General features: G+C 34.9%; 1 protein-coding gene across 3 annotated transcripts in view; it reads right to left on the reverse strand.

Annotated features, from left to right (window-relative positions):
* TAF2 (TATA-box binding protein associated factor 2) overlaps nt 1-14,173 on the reverse strand; it is a 63,959-nt gene that overhangs the window by 48,412 nt on the left and 1,374 nt on the right. For 2 of the 3 annotated variants that reach the window (XM_075495184.1, XM_075495182.1), the window contains exons 2-6: nt 13,047-13,100; nt 12,064-12,224; nt 3,150-3,268; nt 1,645-1,786; nt 1,048-1,279 (exon numbers count right to left, since the gene is read on the reverse strand). In XM_075495184.1, the coding sequence (XP_075351299.1) occupies nt 1,048-1,279; nt 1,645-1,786; nt 3,150-3,268; nt 12,064-12,224; nt 13,047-13,100 (708 nt within the window). The remainder of the gene's footprint in view (nt 1-1,047; nt 1,280-1,644; nt 1,787-3,149; nt 3,269-12,063; nt 12,225-13,046; nt 13,101-14,173) is intronic. The other variant, XM_075495183.1, reaches the window with a different exon arrangement.

The raw sequence follows: 14,173 nt of genomic DNA on the forward strand, positions 1-14,173 counted from the left end.
TTTTAGCAGACAATGCACAATAACAATGTCTACCTAGTGATGTCTATCATTTAAAAACACGTGACATTTTTCTTTGATTTTGCAATCCAATGTCTTTTGGAGATAATGTTTTTCTTTTATGTGGTAAAGAATTAGCTATTTGCAAATCAGTCAAGCACTGCTACTGTTTAGAAGACTTGTTACAGCTAAAACTACAAGTAACCTTGATATTACTGTTTTTTCCACAATCTTATGATGTAGCCAACAACGCTGACTTCAGCAGTGACACAGGAACCAAGCTGAGCATGATATATAGCTTCAAGTGAGCTCTACAGAAGTCAAACTCTACAGAAATTTATCAGTTTGGGTTTTTCAGATATCAACAACTGATTTTTTTTTTTAAACAACTATTATCTTTCACAAGTGAGTATGTCCCACCAGTGAACATCAACAGAAAACCATTGTTGAGGACTAAAATCTGATATTTGCCTTTGGATCAAGTAAAACAGCTATTTCCCAGTATTTTCCTATCATGCTTCCAAAAGAAGAATATACAGGCCAGTCTTTATGCTGAACCAGTAATGTAATCTGCCTGCCAAGTCCATCCTTACCAAATCTGAAACTACAGACGTAAATATAAACTGGTGGACCTTAACATTATGGCAACAATCTGTTAAGAATGAAAACTCAATGTTAAATTTAGTTCAGAAGCTACTCAACTGTGTAGCAATAATGTTCATCTATTACCAGCAACAGGAGGGGTTGAAAGCTATTTTCAAATATGAATTTTGAAATTTGAAATATGCCATTACCAACTCCAACTAAATTAGCCCCATAAATTCAGGCATAAATAGAATTATTGCTCATTCAAAGGCTTTACTTTGGAGATAAATTTAAATACAGGCATTACTAGACAAGTTTTATCATATAACTGTATTAATGGAGGTCGTATCTAGACACACCCATATTTGACCAATATATACTGGTTGCAACATAAAAATAGTCACTAGTTCTTTAAAAAAAAAAAAAAAGAAAAGAAAAAAAGGAGGCCTCTCTGAAGATTATTACCTCATGCATGTATGGATCAACAAGGATTTCAAAAGGTCCTATCGCCAAGGAGATGTTAGAAGCTGCAGTTGGAATAGTCAGCATGTAATGAAAAGTCTTCTTTCTCATATCATGGGTATATACAGTTTCCACCAAATCTCCATTTGAAACAGCCACCATTGCAGCATCTACAGTATACTCAAGTTTCCAGGTACACAACTCAGAATATGAATCAACACAAGGAAACCAAAATCTAGGGAAGTTAGGATTGGGGGAAAAATGGTTAACAATTATACTTCTCTTTTTCACAGATGATTTTTCTCTCAAGTTCCAAACAATATTCTTAAATACTTTGCATGTTGACATATTGACTCCTACCATACATTAATTTTATAAAGCACTACAAGTTCTTTGCCATTACCTCCTGCTGAGCTATAAAGACTAGAAATCCTAACTACTAATCATTAGATGCTACTTCACATCAGTAAGCTCCTTTCAAGCACAAATTAAGTTTTAGAATTTTTCAAAATTACAATAATTCAAAGAAATTATTTGTCTTTCCTACACTTTGAGATTAAATAGGAAATACAGTCTAACATTCAAAGATAGTTTTCTTACCTTGTAGAATTTTGATAACCACATGAGAAGACATGAGCCCCTCTTTCTGCCATGCTGCCCTCCATGTTGGGTACTACAAAATGAAGGCCTCCTTTTGGCTGGTCCAGAGAAAAGTTTATATGCACCTTCAGGACTTTCAACTCTGCCATACCAAGACCGAAATTAGAGTAAATATATAAAACTGACATGAAAGTTATTTTAGAATAATCATTCAGTTTTGGACTCTTGGTCTTTCAAGATTATGTGTTTACTTCATTCTCATGGACCTTCAGGTCGACTTACAAAGCACAGATCAAAAGCTTACAAAACCGAGACCTCTTAAGCTTAACTTACAGGATATGAATTTATAAGAATCTTTATTAATTAATAAAAACTGCAATTGGAGTTACATTTCATCTTCCAACTGCCCAATAGTAAAGAATCTTTATACAGTGATTGTACCCTAACCATGATCTCCTTTGTACTTTGCTGGAATAATTTTCTACAAAAACTGCATGTAACAGGCACATTCTTAAAAGACACGTTATTGTCATTTGCAGTTTCTTAAAACCTCTTATTATAGTTAAAGGTTTTCCTGTAACTGAAATGTCTTTGCTTTGGTTTAGTTTCACAGAAATCTCACCTATGAATAGGCTGGCAAGAAAAGAAATTCAGGCATATGGTGAAATTTATCCAACAAGTCTCACCATATTTTGGCATTCAAACTTTGAAAAGAAAAATTATACAAATTATACCTGTTTGAATATTTTCCCTTTTAGGCTTGCAAGTAACACAACAGGAACTTAAACAAAAATTAAAATAAACAAAAGTGTCTTTCCCATTAAGGTGTATCTGACAACACTGTGTGAGTCACTTCCATGATACAGTTGTTTTTTCTCTCACAGGTCTCAAATTCACAGGAAAAACTGATAAAACCATATAAGAAAACCAATACAAGAAACTAATAAAATCCATGTAACAAAATAATCAATGTTGGAGGGTAATTTATTAAAAAAGTTACTGTTCCAGGATCTAGTATACCAGTTTATAAAGTAGCCTACTTTTCACTATTGGATCAGTTTTAAATCAACCATTCTTCAAAGTGAGAGGGGAAAAAAATTAACATAGCTTTTTAAACAACACATATATAGGCATATCCTTGTAAATTCTTTTCTTTGTTGGGTCATGTATATTGTAAGCAGCTTCAGTTATAATTTAGCACCCAAAATACTCCATTACACCCACATCCTCATGTATACTTCTGGGCTTATGACCACCCAAGAGTTTACAAATAAATGTTGGTGAGAAACCTTGCAACCATTTCTCCATATTACCAAGAAGTGCGCAGGTATTTTTTCAGACTTCAGCTGGAAACATATAGGTGAGGAAAAAGGAAACAGTAATCACCATTTCATAATGCAGTGCTATTTTTATTTACTTAAATCTACTATCTTCCTATGCAAACTCGTAGCTAACAACTCTATGGCATCTTAAATTCAGCTTTCAGTATGGTCTCTTTACTTTACCATCGACATGTTTCCACAGCTCCGAGGGAACCTTAATGCAGAGTTCTCCATTTCCAGCATCTGGGTCCACAGCACTGACTGCAGCAGCATAGGCATTGGAAAAATAGTTGAGATTCCTCCTGTCAGAAATACCCAGTTAATTCTTAAAGTACATGCTGAACTACAAAAAACAACTTCTGAAGTTATAGGATTTCTATACTGAATTTCATGGTACACGTTCAACCAAGTATTTTGTCATGTTGTTAAAGGAGTGAAGGGAAAAAGGACAAGTAACGATTAGATTTCAAAAACCAGAACTTAAAACTAGGTTGTTATAGAAGTGATCCATGATCAAAGAGACTTAAGCAGTAATAATCCCCAGTAAATTAAATGAGAAATGCTCAGTGCTCTTCACTTCTCAGTAAGAGTAATATTTACATTTATTGGAATAGCAATTAAAAATTCTTGTTTTGGAAAATTTTGGATTAAGTTTGTATGTTTATTCTAAAAGTCTGTCTTGAAGATCTGCCTCCTCATATATTGCAGTGTTGTTCTTCCAAATGTAGTAAGATTTTAGCTTGGCAATGGTATTTTTCCCCCTCTTAGCTTGATGGATAGAAATAGTTTTATTTTATACTCTTTTAAATATCACATAAAATACTAGATGCTAGAGTTTTGGCTTTAATACACTAAACCACAGAAATACATATTATACATTTTAGTCCCTAGAAACAATTTCTTTGAAAATGTTACCATCATTCATTTATTTAGGATGCAGACACAAATTTTTGTAATCAGGTTTGAGCTGTTCAAGCTACTATATAGTAGCTGCTAATTGACTGCACATTTCATTCCAAAGTAATACCATTACTTCAGTTATGGATTAGATTAACTGAAACGCACAGGAACATGCATGTGTCTGCTATTACAGCAGTTACAAGCAGGACGTTTTCTTCTTATTATTTAATGTGATTATGTTCAGATACTGGAGGACTGACCAGTCAAGTTCAAAAATAACCTTGGTTTTGCATCTTCATCCTACAGCTTTTATACTTTTTCAAAACGGATTTTTAAACTCTGTAAAACATGGAAGCAACACCTTTCTTAATTCTAATCCTCTAGTACAAAGAGTTCTTCAAAAGCTTGCACAATTCTACACATGAAGAGAAAGTGTTTGAATTACTGATCACCTTTTTTTTCCAGAATTTTGAGCATTTAGGTGTGTACCACTGATGAATCCAACCACTGTGGGGGCAGAGCCGCAATCAAGCATAAAGCTGTCTGCAGCATTACTGCACCACAATGGAGTAAATTAACTTTTGGCTGTGGACTCCACTCTTCCATGGAATCTGAAGTCCACACAAAGCAGACATGATCTCATTTCAGGATTTTTCTTTCATCTAACCATTCTCTATTCACCACCCACAGAGAAAAGAGCATTCAACCCAAATTACAGTACCTTACTTGGAAGAATGAAGGGTAATTAACCATGTAAGATCATCCTATAAGTCTAGGTACGTCAAACACCATGCTTATATTCCTAGCCTTCCACATCTAAAAAACTTTGCTAAAACACTGAAATATATTGAGAACATATTTTCATGCAGTTCTTGATCTTTGGCAATAACAGTGCACAAATTCCCTGGCACCACTACCAAGACTGAGAATGTTAGGAGCAGTAAACTCGTCTACTTTGCTTGGAAGCTTCTGAAAATAGGACATGAATAGTAAATAGGAGCATATGAGCACAGAAACACCCAAGTCCCAGGTTTCAATACATAATCATTTTTTCCTTTTTCATAGCTGAAGTGTACCTAAAGATAGGATATAATGCCAACAAGTTTTAAAAGCACAAGGTTGAATTTGTACACTGGAATATACTGTAACTTCAGCTATGGTTCCAGAACAATTCAAACCAACTTAAACTCTAGCTGATGTGCTGTCTCCTAGTCTCAGCCACACATTCCTACTCCTTCACTAAGGAGACTACTGTTCATCTGACCCTGCGGTGATGCAGCTGAAAGTGCCAAATGGAGGAAAAAAAAAAAAAAAAAAAAAAAGTCTTTTTTGCAGACAGCTTTCAGGTGGTTTAGCTCCCTGATCTGACATACTGAGGGGTCAAAGAAGTGCTGCTACTGAGGCACAGGAGACTGCCAATAGGATCATAACCACCCCAACCCATGTTGCTTTAAACTGTCTTCAAATGGTATCCTAGGAAGGCAAGCAAATACCATTGGAAAAACTCTCTTTTTTTTAAAGACTGCATGACTAAAAACTATCTTTGTAATTAAAGAAACTAGGAACAGAAAACAACAGTAACATTCTGTTAGATTGTAAAGTCTCAAAGTTTTTCATTTTAATCTAAACTGGTTCTGAAAATTCACAATTACTAATAGGGGATCCCTTTCCAATACACCAGTGAGAATTTGTTCCAAGTTTGAGGATCACGATGAGCTTGTGGTTACATTTTAAACATCAGTGGGTTCATAGACAGGAAAAGGTTATGATTTTATAGCAAGAAAGGTAGACTCCACAGGGCTTAACATTTTATGGAAAACAGTCTATTCTGATATTTCTATTTTTGTGAAGTGTTCCAATTCAAATGGGTGATTCATTGTAAAAGGAATCCGTTAAAGGCTTAGTACCACAGATTAATTTTTTCATAGGTTGAACTATTCTCAATAAGCCAAGTATGGCCTTTTTAACAAAAACAGAGCACATGCCAAAAGGTACAGCCCAAGGAACAAAGATAAATTTTCCTAATGCTAAGTATAGAGTGACAATGAAAAAGTAATATGCATTCATGTTTTTTCCTGGTAGAGATACATTTTATTACCAAATTTCACCCAAAACACTTAATTACAGCCCAAGTGCATGCTTGCTGACTGACTAGAAACAAGCAATCCTGTAGAGACTTATTTTTTTAAAGCTACTCATTGATTCCAAATACCTCCATGTCAACTTTCCATAGCATCTCTCATAAGTAGCACCGCTGCAGCTAGTAAACTGCTACACAGCCCAAACATACAGTCTATAAACCACTTTCTTCCTATAGGATTCAACATCAACTTGGCAAAATAAGGTCTTTGATCCACATGTAATTCATTACCCTTCATTACCTGTAATTCATTTACTATTCTACTTTGCTTCACAACTACAATTAGCACTTGCTTTTGGAGTCCAACCCCAAAATATATGATATAGTATATATTTTATATATACATATATAATGTACACATATAGGTAATTTATTAACAAGGCAACGATCTGAATCTTTGGCACACTGAAAAACTTAATTTTCATTCTTCACCAAAGTTAAGGGCTTTGCCATCTCTTTCTTCAAAAGCTCTCTACACCTCTGTTTATTTCTAACAAAGTCTATCATGAATTCACAACTAGATAAGCATCATACCAGTGGAAATGAAGGCTGTTTATTGCAGCAAACCAACATAAGCTCAGTCCAGCAGTAATTTTTCTATTTGTGCATAGGCTAAAGGCTTGATCATCGACTTCTCAGAAGAAAGAATATTGCAAGACATGCCCTGAAGGCTACCACATTGCTCTCTTGGACAGCTTACTGCTGCTTGAAACTAAAGCAACAGTGAAGTTGGAGGATATCAAAATATGTTTTTAATATTTAAAAACTACAGGCTTCAAGTTAAAAAAAAAAATAATCCAAAACTGAACTAGTGAATGAACAGGTATATGCTGCTGAAGGTTAATTATGCTGAATAGAGTACCTATGCACAGGAAAACATTATGTGCACATTAGCTAGCTATACAAAAACGTATCTTCCTTTATACAGAAGTAATAATAAAATGCAATAGCTTCTCAACCCTGCGCCACAGTTATCACACGGACATGTGAAGCACATAACCAGGCAACACCAGGATCATCACAAACTTCACTTATCACAGCTCAAACCACTGCATCAAAACTCCAAACTTTTGCTGCAGCTATTTAACAGTTTACAGTCTTACCCACAGGATTAAGAAAATAGAGATCTCCTTTGCCCATTTTAACATAAAAGGGGCTGAGATACAAGCAGTTGTCTCAGTAGTCAGAACACACACTGTGGGATTTCTGCATGCTATAGCCCAGAAAAATAAATCCCACTTCCCTTATATTGACAGAATCGAGAAAGCAACAATTTACAAGGAAAAGAGGGAAGGCAAGAACAGAGGCAGCTGTAGCACTCAACAACAGCCCTAAGACAAGACTTAAGCAGACATTCTCCAACACTATTTGCAGTCTTTGCAGGATTTCAAACTCAAAAGTATGAGCAAAATGGGATTCTCTGCCACCTTGTGTACACATGGTAAAACGATGTGAATTGTTTTACACCTTACAGCACCATTCAGATGTTTGCTCAGTCAGGGATGAAGTGACTATTCCGATATGAAAAAGCTATGATGTCCTGAAGCCTCAAGAGGAAATTACAAGACAGAAGACTGACTTTATTTCTAGACAAAACTTTAAAAATTCTTTCAGTTGTTACCAGAAATTATGGTTTGGGACTGACGAATAAACTGGCAATGGCATCAAAGCTGAAAATATATTTAATGTACTAACTAAAGGTTTCTAACATTTTCTACAAAATTCATCAATTTTTAATTACCTTTTTAGTGAGGGTTTTTTTGTCATTCAGCAGAAGTGACAATATACAAGACCAAAAAAAAAAAAAAAAAAAAAATTGTTTCACCTTCCGCAACACTGAAAATGTGAAATGACAGAGACCTCATGTCAATGATTTTTGCATCAATAGAAGATAAAACCCAAAAGTATTACTTGACCTGAAAACAAGTTGAATGTCCAAATTCAGAACACAAAGAGCTGATCTGACAGATCTCACCCAAGAAGTAGCAGAGAACATCGTGGTGAGACAGAAACAATTTCAGCCGGCGCTGCTTGTATTTCATAAAGCTGTTTAATCTTGACTTTCTCAGCCCTCTTTTAACTACATTTTCTTGCATGCCAAAATTTGCACAACATAAACAAAAAACAATTAACCACTTCACTTGACCTTCACCTCATCCCAGCGAACATAACCTCTCAAGTAACGGATGTTGTAGCAAGTCTTCCCAAAGAAATAATTACAGTGGCTTTAAATACAGGATTTTCCATTTTTAATTTAACTTTGTTGCTAACTAAGGGAGTAAGAAGTCTTTAAAATATTTTAACTTTGATAAAAAAAGTAGGAAAGAGTCCATTAAATTAACAACTTTTTCTATATACTTTATGTATTCTTTTAGAATTCAACATTTAAGAAAACCAAAAGCATTATCAAAAGCAAGAAAATGTTTGTACCTAAAACCTTAAAACTTGAACTAATTGTTTATTTGCTAAACACCACAGGAAAGAGTAAAGATATAAAACAAATTATTTTAAATAAACAGTTTGCCAAGAACCATCTTAATCTCACATTTACTAGTTCAATAGGCTACTGAAGAAAACCATGCAAAGGTAACTATCCTTTGTAACTCTAGAAACAAAACCTGATGACTAATCTGTGTCCTGTTCAAAATAGTTGATGTACCTAGCTCAGCTGCAAGGATACAACGGACATCATCGCTAAACACGCCGTAACAAACAAGAACCTGGAAGAGATGACCAGCAGAGCAAGGACTGATTAGATATAAAGACTACTATAAACCACTGCTGTTTCTAGAAGCAGTTCTTTGTAAAGAAGGGCAGAGGAAACCCACTTATGAAATTTTTTTTGAGGTACTAATTCTAAAGTTTTTAGATTTCTAGCATTTCTGTTTGTAATCCTGCCTTAAGAGCAGAGATGCTGTATTTAATCAAAACTTAGCTACCATCATGCTCCATACGCAATTGTGACCAGGTATTTCAGTGGAAAAAATACACATCTCGTAATTCTTCATAACCCGGGTAGTCTCTGACTTCTGAGATAAAGGAGAGAGGCATGCTAGTTTTTCGTGAAGAATATTTGGTGACCTCTGTCTTTCGTAACTATGAATAACACAGGAGTTATGAAATACAGAGACTTTCTATTAAGTTTGAATAGCAATGTGAAAACTTGCAGCAGTGAAAATCACAGGCCACTGTAGCCCTGTGTGAGACACGATTTCACTTTGCATGCATTGTCCTCAAATTTTGTTCACTGCTCTTAAACAGGATAATATGAAAAAAAGGATGATGTTCCATTATACCATTGGACGCTAAACAAAGAAACTCACTCTCTCCACAAAATGACAGTTATCTCTCCTGATCCCTTTCTTAACATAATGGAGTGCTCACTCTGATCATTTTAAGTGCTGCTTCTTTCCCACCTCTTCCGGAAGTTATTCAGGATTCCGTTATTACAGAATCACAGGATGGTTGAGGCTGGATGGGACCTCTGGAGGTCCAACTCCTCTGCTCAAGCAGGGCCACCTGGAGTCAGTTGCCCAGGACCATGTCCAGACAGCTTCTAAATATCTTCTCCAAGGATGGAGACTCCACAACCCCTCTGGGCAAACTGCCCCAGTACTCAGTCACCCTCACAGTAAAAAAAAAAAAAAAAAAATGTTTCCTGACATTCAGATGGAACTTCCCATGTTTCAGTTTGTGCCCACTGCCTCTCGTCCTGTCAGTGGACACAAGTTAAAATACATTAAATTCCATCTGAATGTAAGAAAATGCTTTTCTACTGTGAGGGTCATCAAACACTGGAGCAGGTTGCCCAGACAGACTGCAGAGTTTCCATCCTTGGAGATTCTCAAAACCCAAATGGACCCAGCCCTGTGCAACCCGCTCTAGCTGACCCTGCTTGAGCAGGGGGTTGGACCACGTGATCTCAATAGGTTCTTTCCAACCTAAAGGACTCTGTGATTTCATATCAGCCACTGTTAAACATATATAGCACTTCCATTAGAAGTTCTTTAACAATTCAGCAAACTGTAAATTCAGCCAAGCTGCCAAAAGAAGGTGTGAAAACACGAACATAAGTTTCAGTAAAATCAAAAGAGAATACTTAGTGAAAACATTTGTTCTTCAATAAGAGAAGCACCATGGGCAAACAGATACAACATTTTTACCAAAGTCTCTTCCCATATCATTTCCCCAAAACAAGTGGGAAGTTACATGTTTTTAAACTTGCTCTTCAATATCAGATGGTGAATGAATTTGGAACTTTTCCTTTCAAATTTCAAAGTGAGTTTAGATAACATGCTAGGACTTACACCCTAATCTATGATGCTAATAAATAATGAAAAGACCAAAAGGTTTACTTTCTAGCTCTTGAGAACAATTAGAATCCCCCCGATGAGGGTCATGAATTTGTGACTTACCCAGCAATAGCAACCACAACAAAACAAAAAAAACCCAAGTCACAAAACAGACAGGAATTACAGAATTAATAGACTCAAGTGGTTCAGTATCAGGACTCAAACAAAATTTCAGAACTCTGATATCCAATTCAGTGTCCTATATAAATGAACATTGTATTTGCAAACTGAATTATTGAAACTCTTGCATGAGTGACTAATAAAGGAATACAGAGTGTCTGCCATAAACAAACAGTTCAAATCCAATGATGCGTAGCTTAGGATAAAAAGTAGCACTTGAACCTCAGTAACTGAACAATGGAAGTTCTCTTTAATACTCTAGTTTTCAGACAATAGTCAGAGAAGTTGTCAGGTTTAACCTGAAAACTGAGATGGGCTAAGAAACACCTCAAAGGCTCTAGTCATTAAGGTAATGGGTAGACAACCTCTTATAGATCTAGCTACATCATTTGAGAATGCCACTATTCTCATAAATCTAACTAGCAGGACTGTATGAAGTCTCTGTTGCTTCAGAATAAGTCTAGCTAGTTCCCATCTGCCTTCATCAGCTGTATGAGTTAATCAAGGTGATATCACCTCTGAAGCTACTTACTAAGCCCTCTCCATCTTTTCAGCTAGCAAATCTCTCAGAGCAATCACTGTCCAAGGGGACAAAACAAACAGCTGAAGGACAGTAATAAGCATCTTAATTTAGTAGTCCAATAGTTAACCTGATACAGTCACATGATTTGCCTTATTCCTATTATTTGTTTCAAAGTAATAAGCTGATTATATATAAGGCTATCTAGACATATTTAATAAAATCAGAAACAAATCTTACAAAATCGTAATAGGAAAATGGGAAATACTCCCAAGAACTTTGATACCATATGAACATTCTTAGGTTTAAAACCAGGAAGGAACAAAAATGATCATTCAATCTGACCTTAGATATCATAAAAGTCAGGACAATTTTTGCAGGACAAATTATCAGAACATAACAGTTTTGGTCTACATAATATTATACTGATGCAGCCAAACTGATTTAACCAACTATGCTGGAGTAAAAAAAACCAAACAAAAAAGAAACCACAAAAACACCCACAAAAACCAAAACTAAGGGCAATCCTCTCACGTGGAACTCCCATACAAATGTAGTTGCACCACTGTAAAATGTTCTTTACAAGAACATAAACAAAATGCTATTGCCACAATAATGTAACCAAATTTTCTTTAAATAAATGAGCATAAGAGTTGGGCATAGATAAACCTGAAGTCCATCTAAGACAAAATGTTTTAGCCAAAGATATATTCTTACTGGGAAAAAACACACGAGAAGGACATTTTCCTAAAGCACTGAGAACACTACTGGCATCCACCACTTTTTTCCCCATAAAGTACTTTTTAAAAAGCTTCTGATACTTTTACAAAACAGTACAGAGAAATATTAGTAAAAGAAATTCCAAAGAAGAATAGCATGAATCAAAATTATTGCCAAAATACTTCTCCAAAATTAAGTCACCATATCAAAAGTTAACTGTTTCTGTCTGAAACTTATGTTACCATTAGCAAATCACCAGGAAAAACTTGCCAGTATAATAAAATAGGTCATGCTTAACTGCAACAGAAGACACTACATCTGCAGAGTTTTAAACACATCACTTACTGCTTTGACTCATGGTGACAAACCTCCAGCGTTGGATCATTATAGATGAAAGCTGCTTCTAAATCATTGACTCTTACTCTGTAAATCCGGCACTGTTTACTGTTCAGTTTGATTCTATTCAGGTTTGCGACTGTGGGAAATATTGTCAGTTCCACATAACCCTATAAAAACACAAATCAAAACCCTCTGTAAAATCTTTACCAATCCACAAAGTAGAGATATATAAAGAAAATTCTTATTAATGCTTTTCAAAGGAAAATCATAGGTAAAAAAATGTTAATTTTTTATTTAAAAAGGAAATCAGTTTGCCCTTTTAGATGTCTAGAATACATTTTCTTTCATATCATTTAACAGGTGAATTCTCCCAGCTGTGAAATAAAACGAAACAAACCAAAAAACTTCAAAATTACTGACAATCATGCTTGTTTTACTGGAAATGATCTGCCTCTATCAACTAGATTTCAAGGTGCTCACATCACTATGTTTTTCATCACTATGTTTTAGGTTTTGGTATTTGAGCTTGAGACAATGATTTTTAAAACCTAAGCAGAATCCATTTCAGCAGGTATCTAAATTCACAAAAAGCCTCAATGACTTCAGGCCTGAAATCGTGAAAGTCTCTTCAAAGCCCCAGTGAACTCACATATAAGCTAGAAAACTCTATAACCCTCCATAACATTAGCTAACAGTGTGTTGAAGGTCAATTTTGAATTGCAGATTGCTTTGTAATATTGTTTAGCACGCAGTGACTTTCTTTTAGAAAGCTTTTCCTTATAGAAATTAAAGTGTTCACAATTAGAACGTATTTTACTTGACACGTCTCAAGGAATGACAGATTTATGAGAGGCATCGGATTAGAAAGTATAAAATATAAAGATGCTGAAGAACATAACTAGCTTGTGTGTGTCGTTGTTTCCTCTAAAAGCATGAAGAAAACCCAGACTTTTAATTTCTACTTTCACATTTTATTAAGAAATACTTACTACAACAGACTTTCTCTGAAAATTTATGTTGTTGATACACACTACCTGGTGAGTTGTGCTGGAAAAAAAAATAATAATTTTAAATAAGTAAGGTTTTGCACAAATGCCAGCATTTAAAATAATCTTTTAACCCAGTTTAAAAAAAAACAGAGAGGTCATACAGGATGTATGTACATATAGATAAATACTGCATAGAGCACATATTTATATAAGGAGAATTCATAATGGTCTAAACCTCTTACATGGTCCAAAACAAATAATGAACAGAAGTTACACACAAGATCGGAAAAGTTCCAATAAAATCAAAGTATAGTATCATACCAGTACGAATATTACTAGTAACACAGAAAGATAACAACATCACTTTGAACATCACGTAACAGTATGTAAAAATATAGTATTACTAAGGGCATAGAATCCAGTTCTAACACTTTAGTGATGTGCACTATTAGAAACGGCATGCAGCTGTAGTATTTGCAATCAGATACCTGTGGAAAATGTACCTGGTGAGCTGACGCTCATACATAATTTCTGTAAGCAGGTATTGTACATGAAAAAAGACATAGTATGTGCTTTTACAATTGGTATGTCATAAGAAATTATTATTTTAAATAATGGTTATATATCAATCAAAATATGTATTTTAAACAAGTCAAATGCATTTGCTTAAATTTTGAATGATGTATTAGAGCTCCTGGTAAATAAAACCATGATTTAAAAAAAGGGAAAACAAATAGTAATTCCAACTTTTTTAAAACATCAGAAGTTATTTCTAAATTTTTTCTGTAGTAGGTGGCATCTTCACCACCCTTCACAGTAGTGCTATTCACGACTCAAGATACAGCCTTGTAATAATTCAACTTTTATGCGACATCACACATTATATGCACATACTCATGTACCCTGTGCATTAAAAAGTGACTTTGCTTCAGTCAAGCAAGTTCAATAAAAATTCCTAGAAGAAAATGATAACATCGAGTATCCAATGATGGATTCAAACATTACCTAGACATTAAAATGTATATGAGAACAAGAGTGATTCTACTTCGAAATCCATTTGTGTTACAGATTTATCAAGAAATCAAGGACGTATAAATAGAAATATGTAAAGATCCACTGAAATCCCT

Source organism: Mycteria americana, chromosome 2 (genome assembly GCF_035582795.1).
Source record: "Mycteria americana isolate JAX WOST 10 ecotype Jacksonville Zoo and Gardens chromosome 2, USCA_MyAme_1.0, whole genome shotgun sequence".
Classification (NCBI taxonomy): Eukaryota; Metazoa; Chordata; class Aves; order Ciconiiformes; family Ciconiidae; genus Mycteria; species Mycteria americana.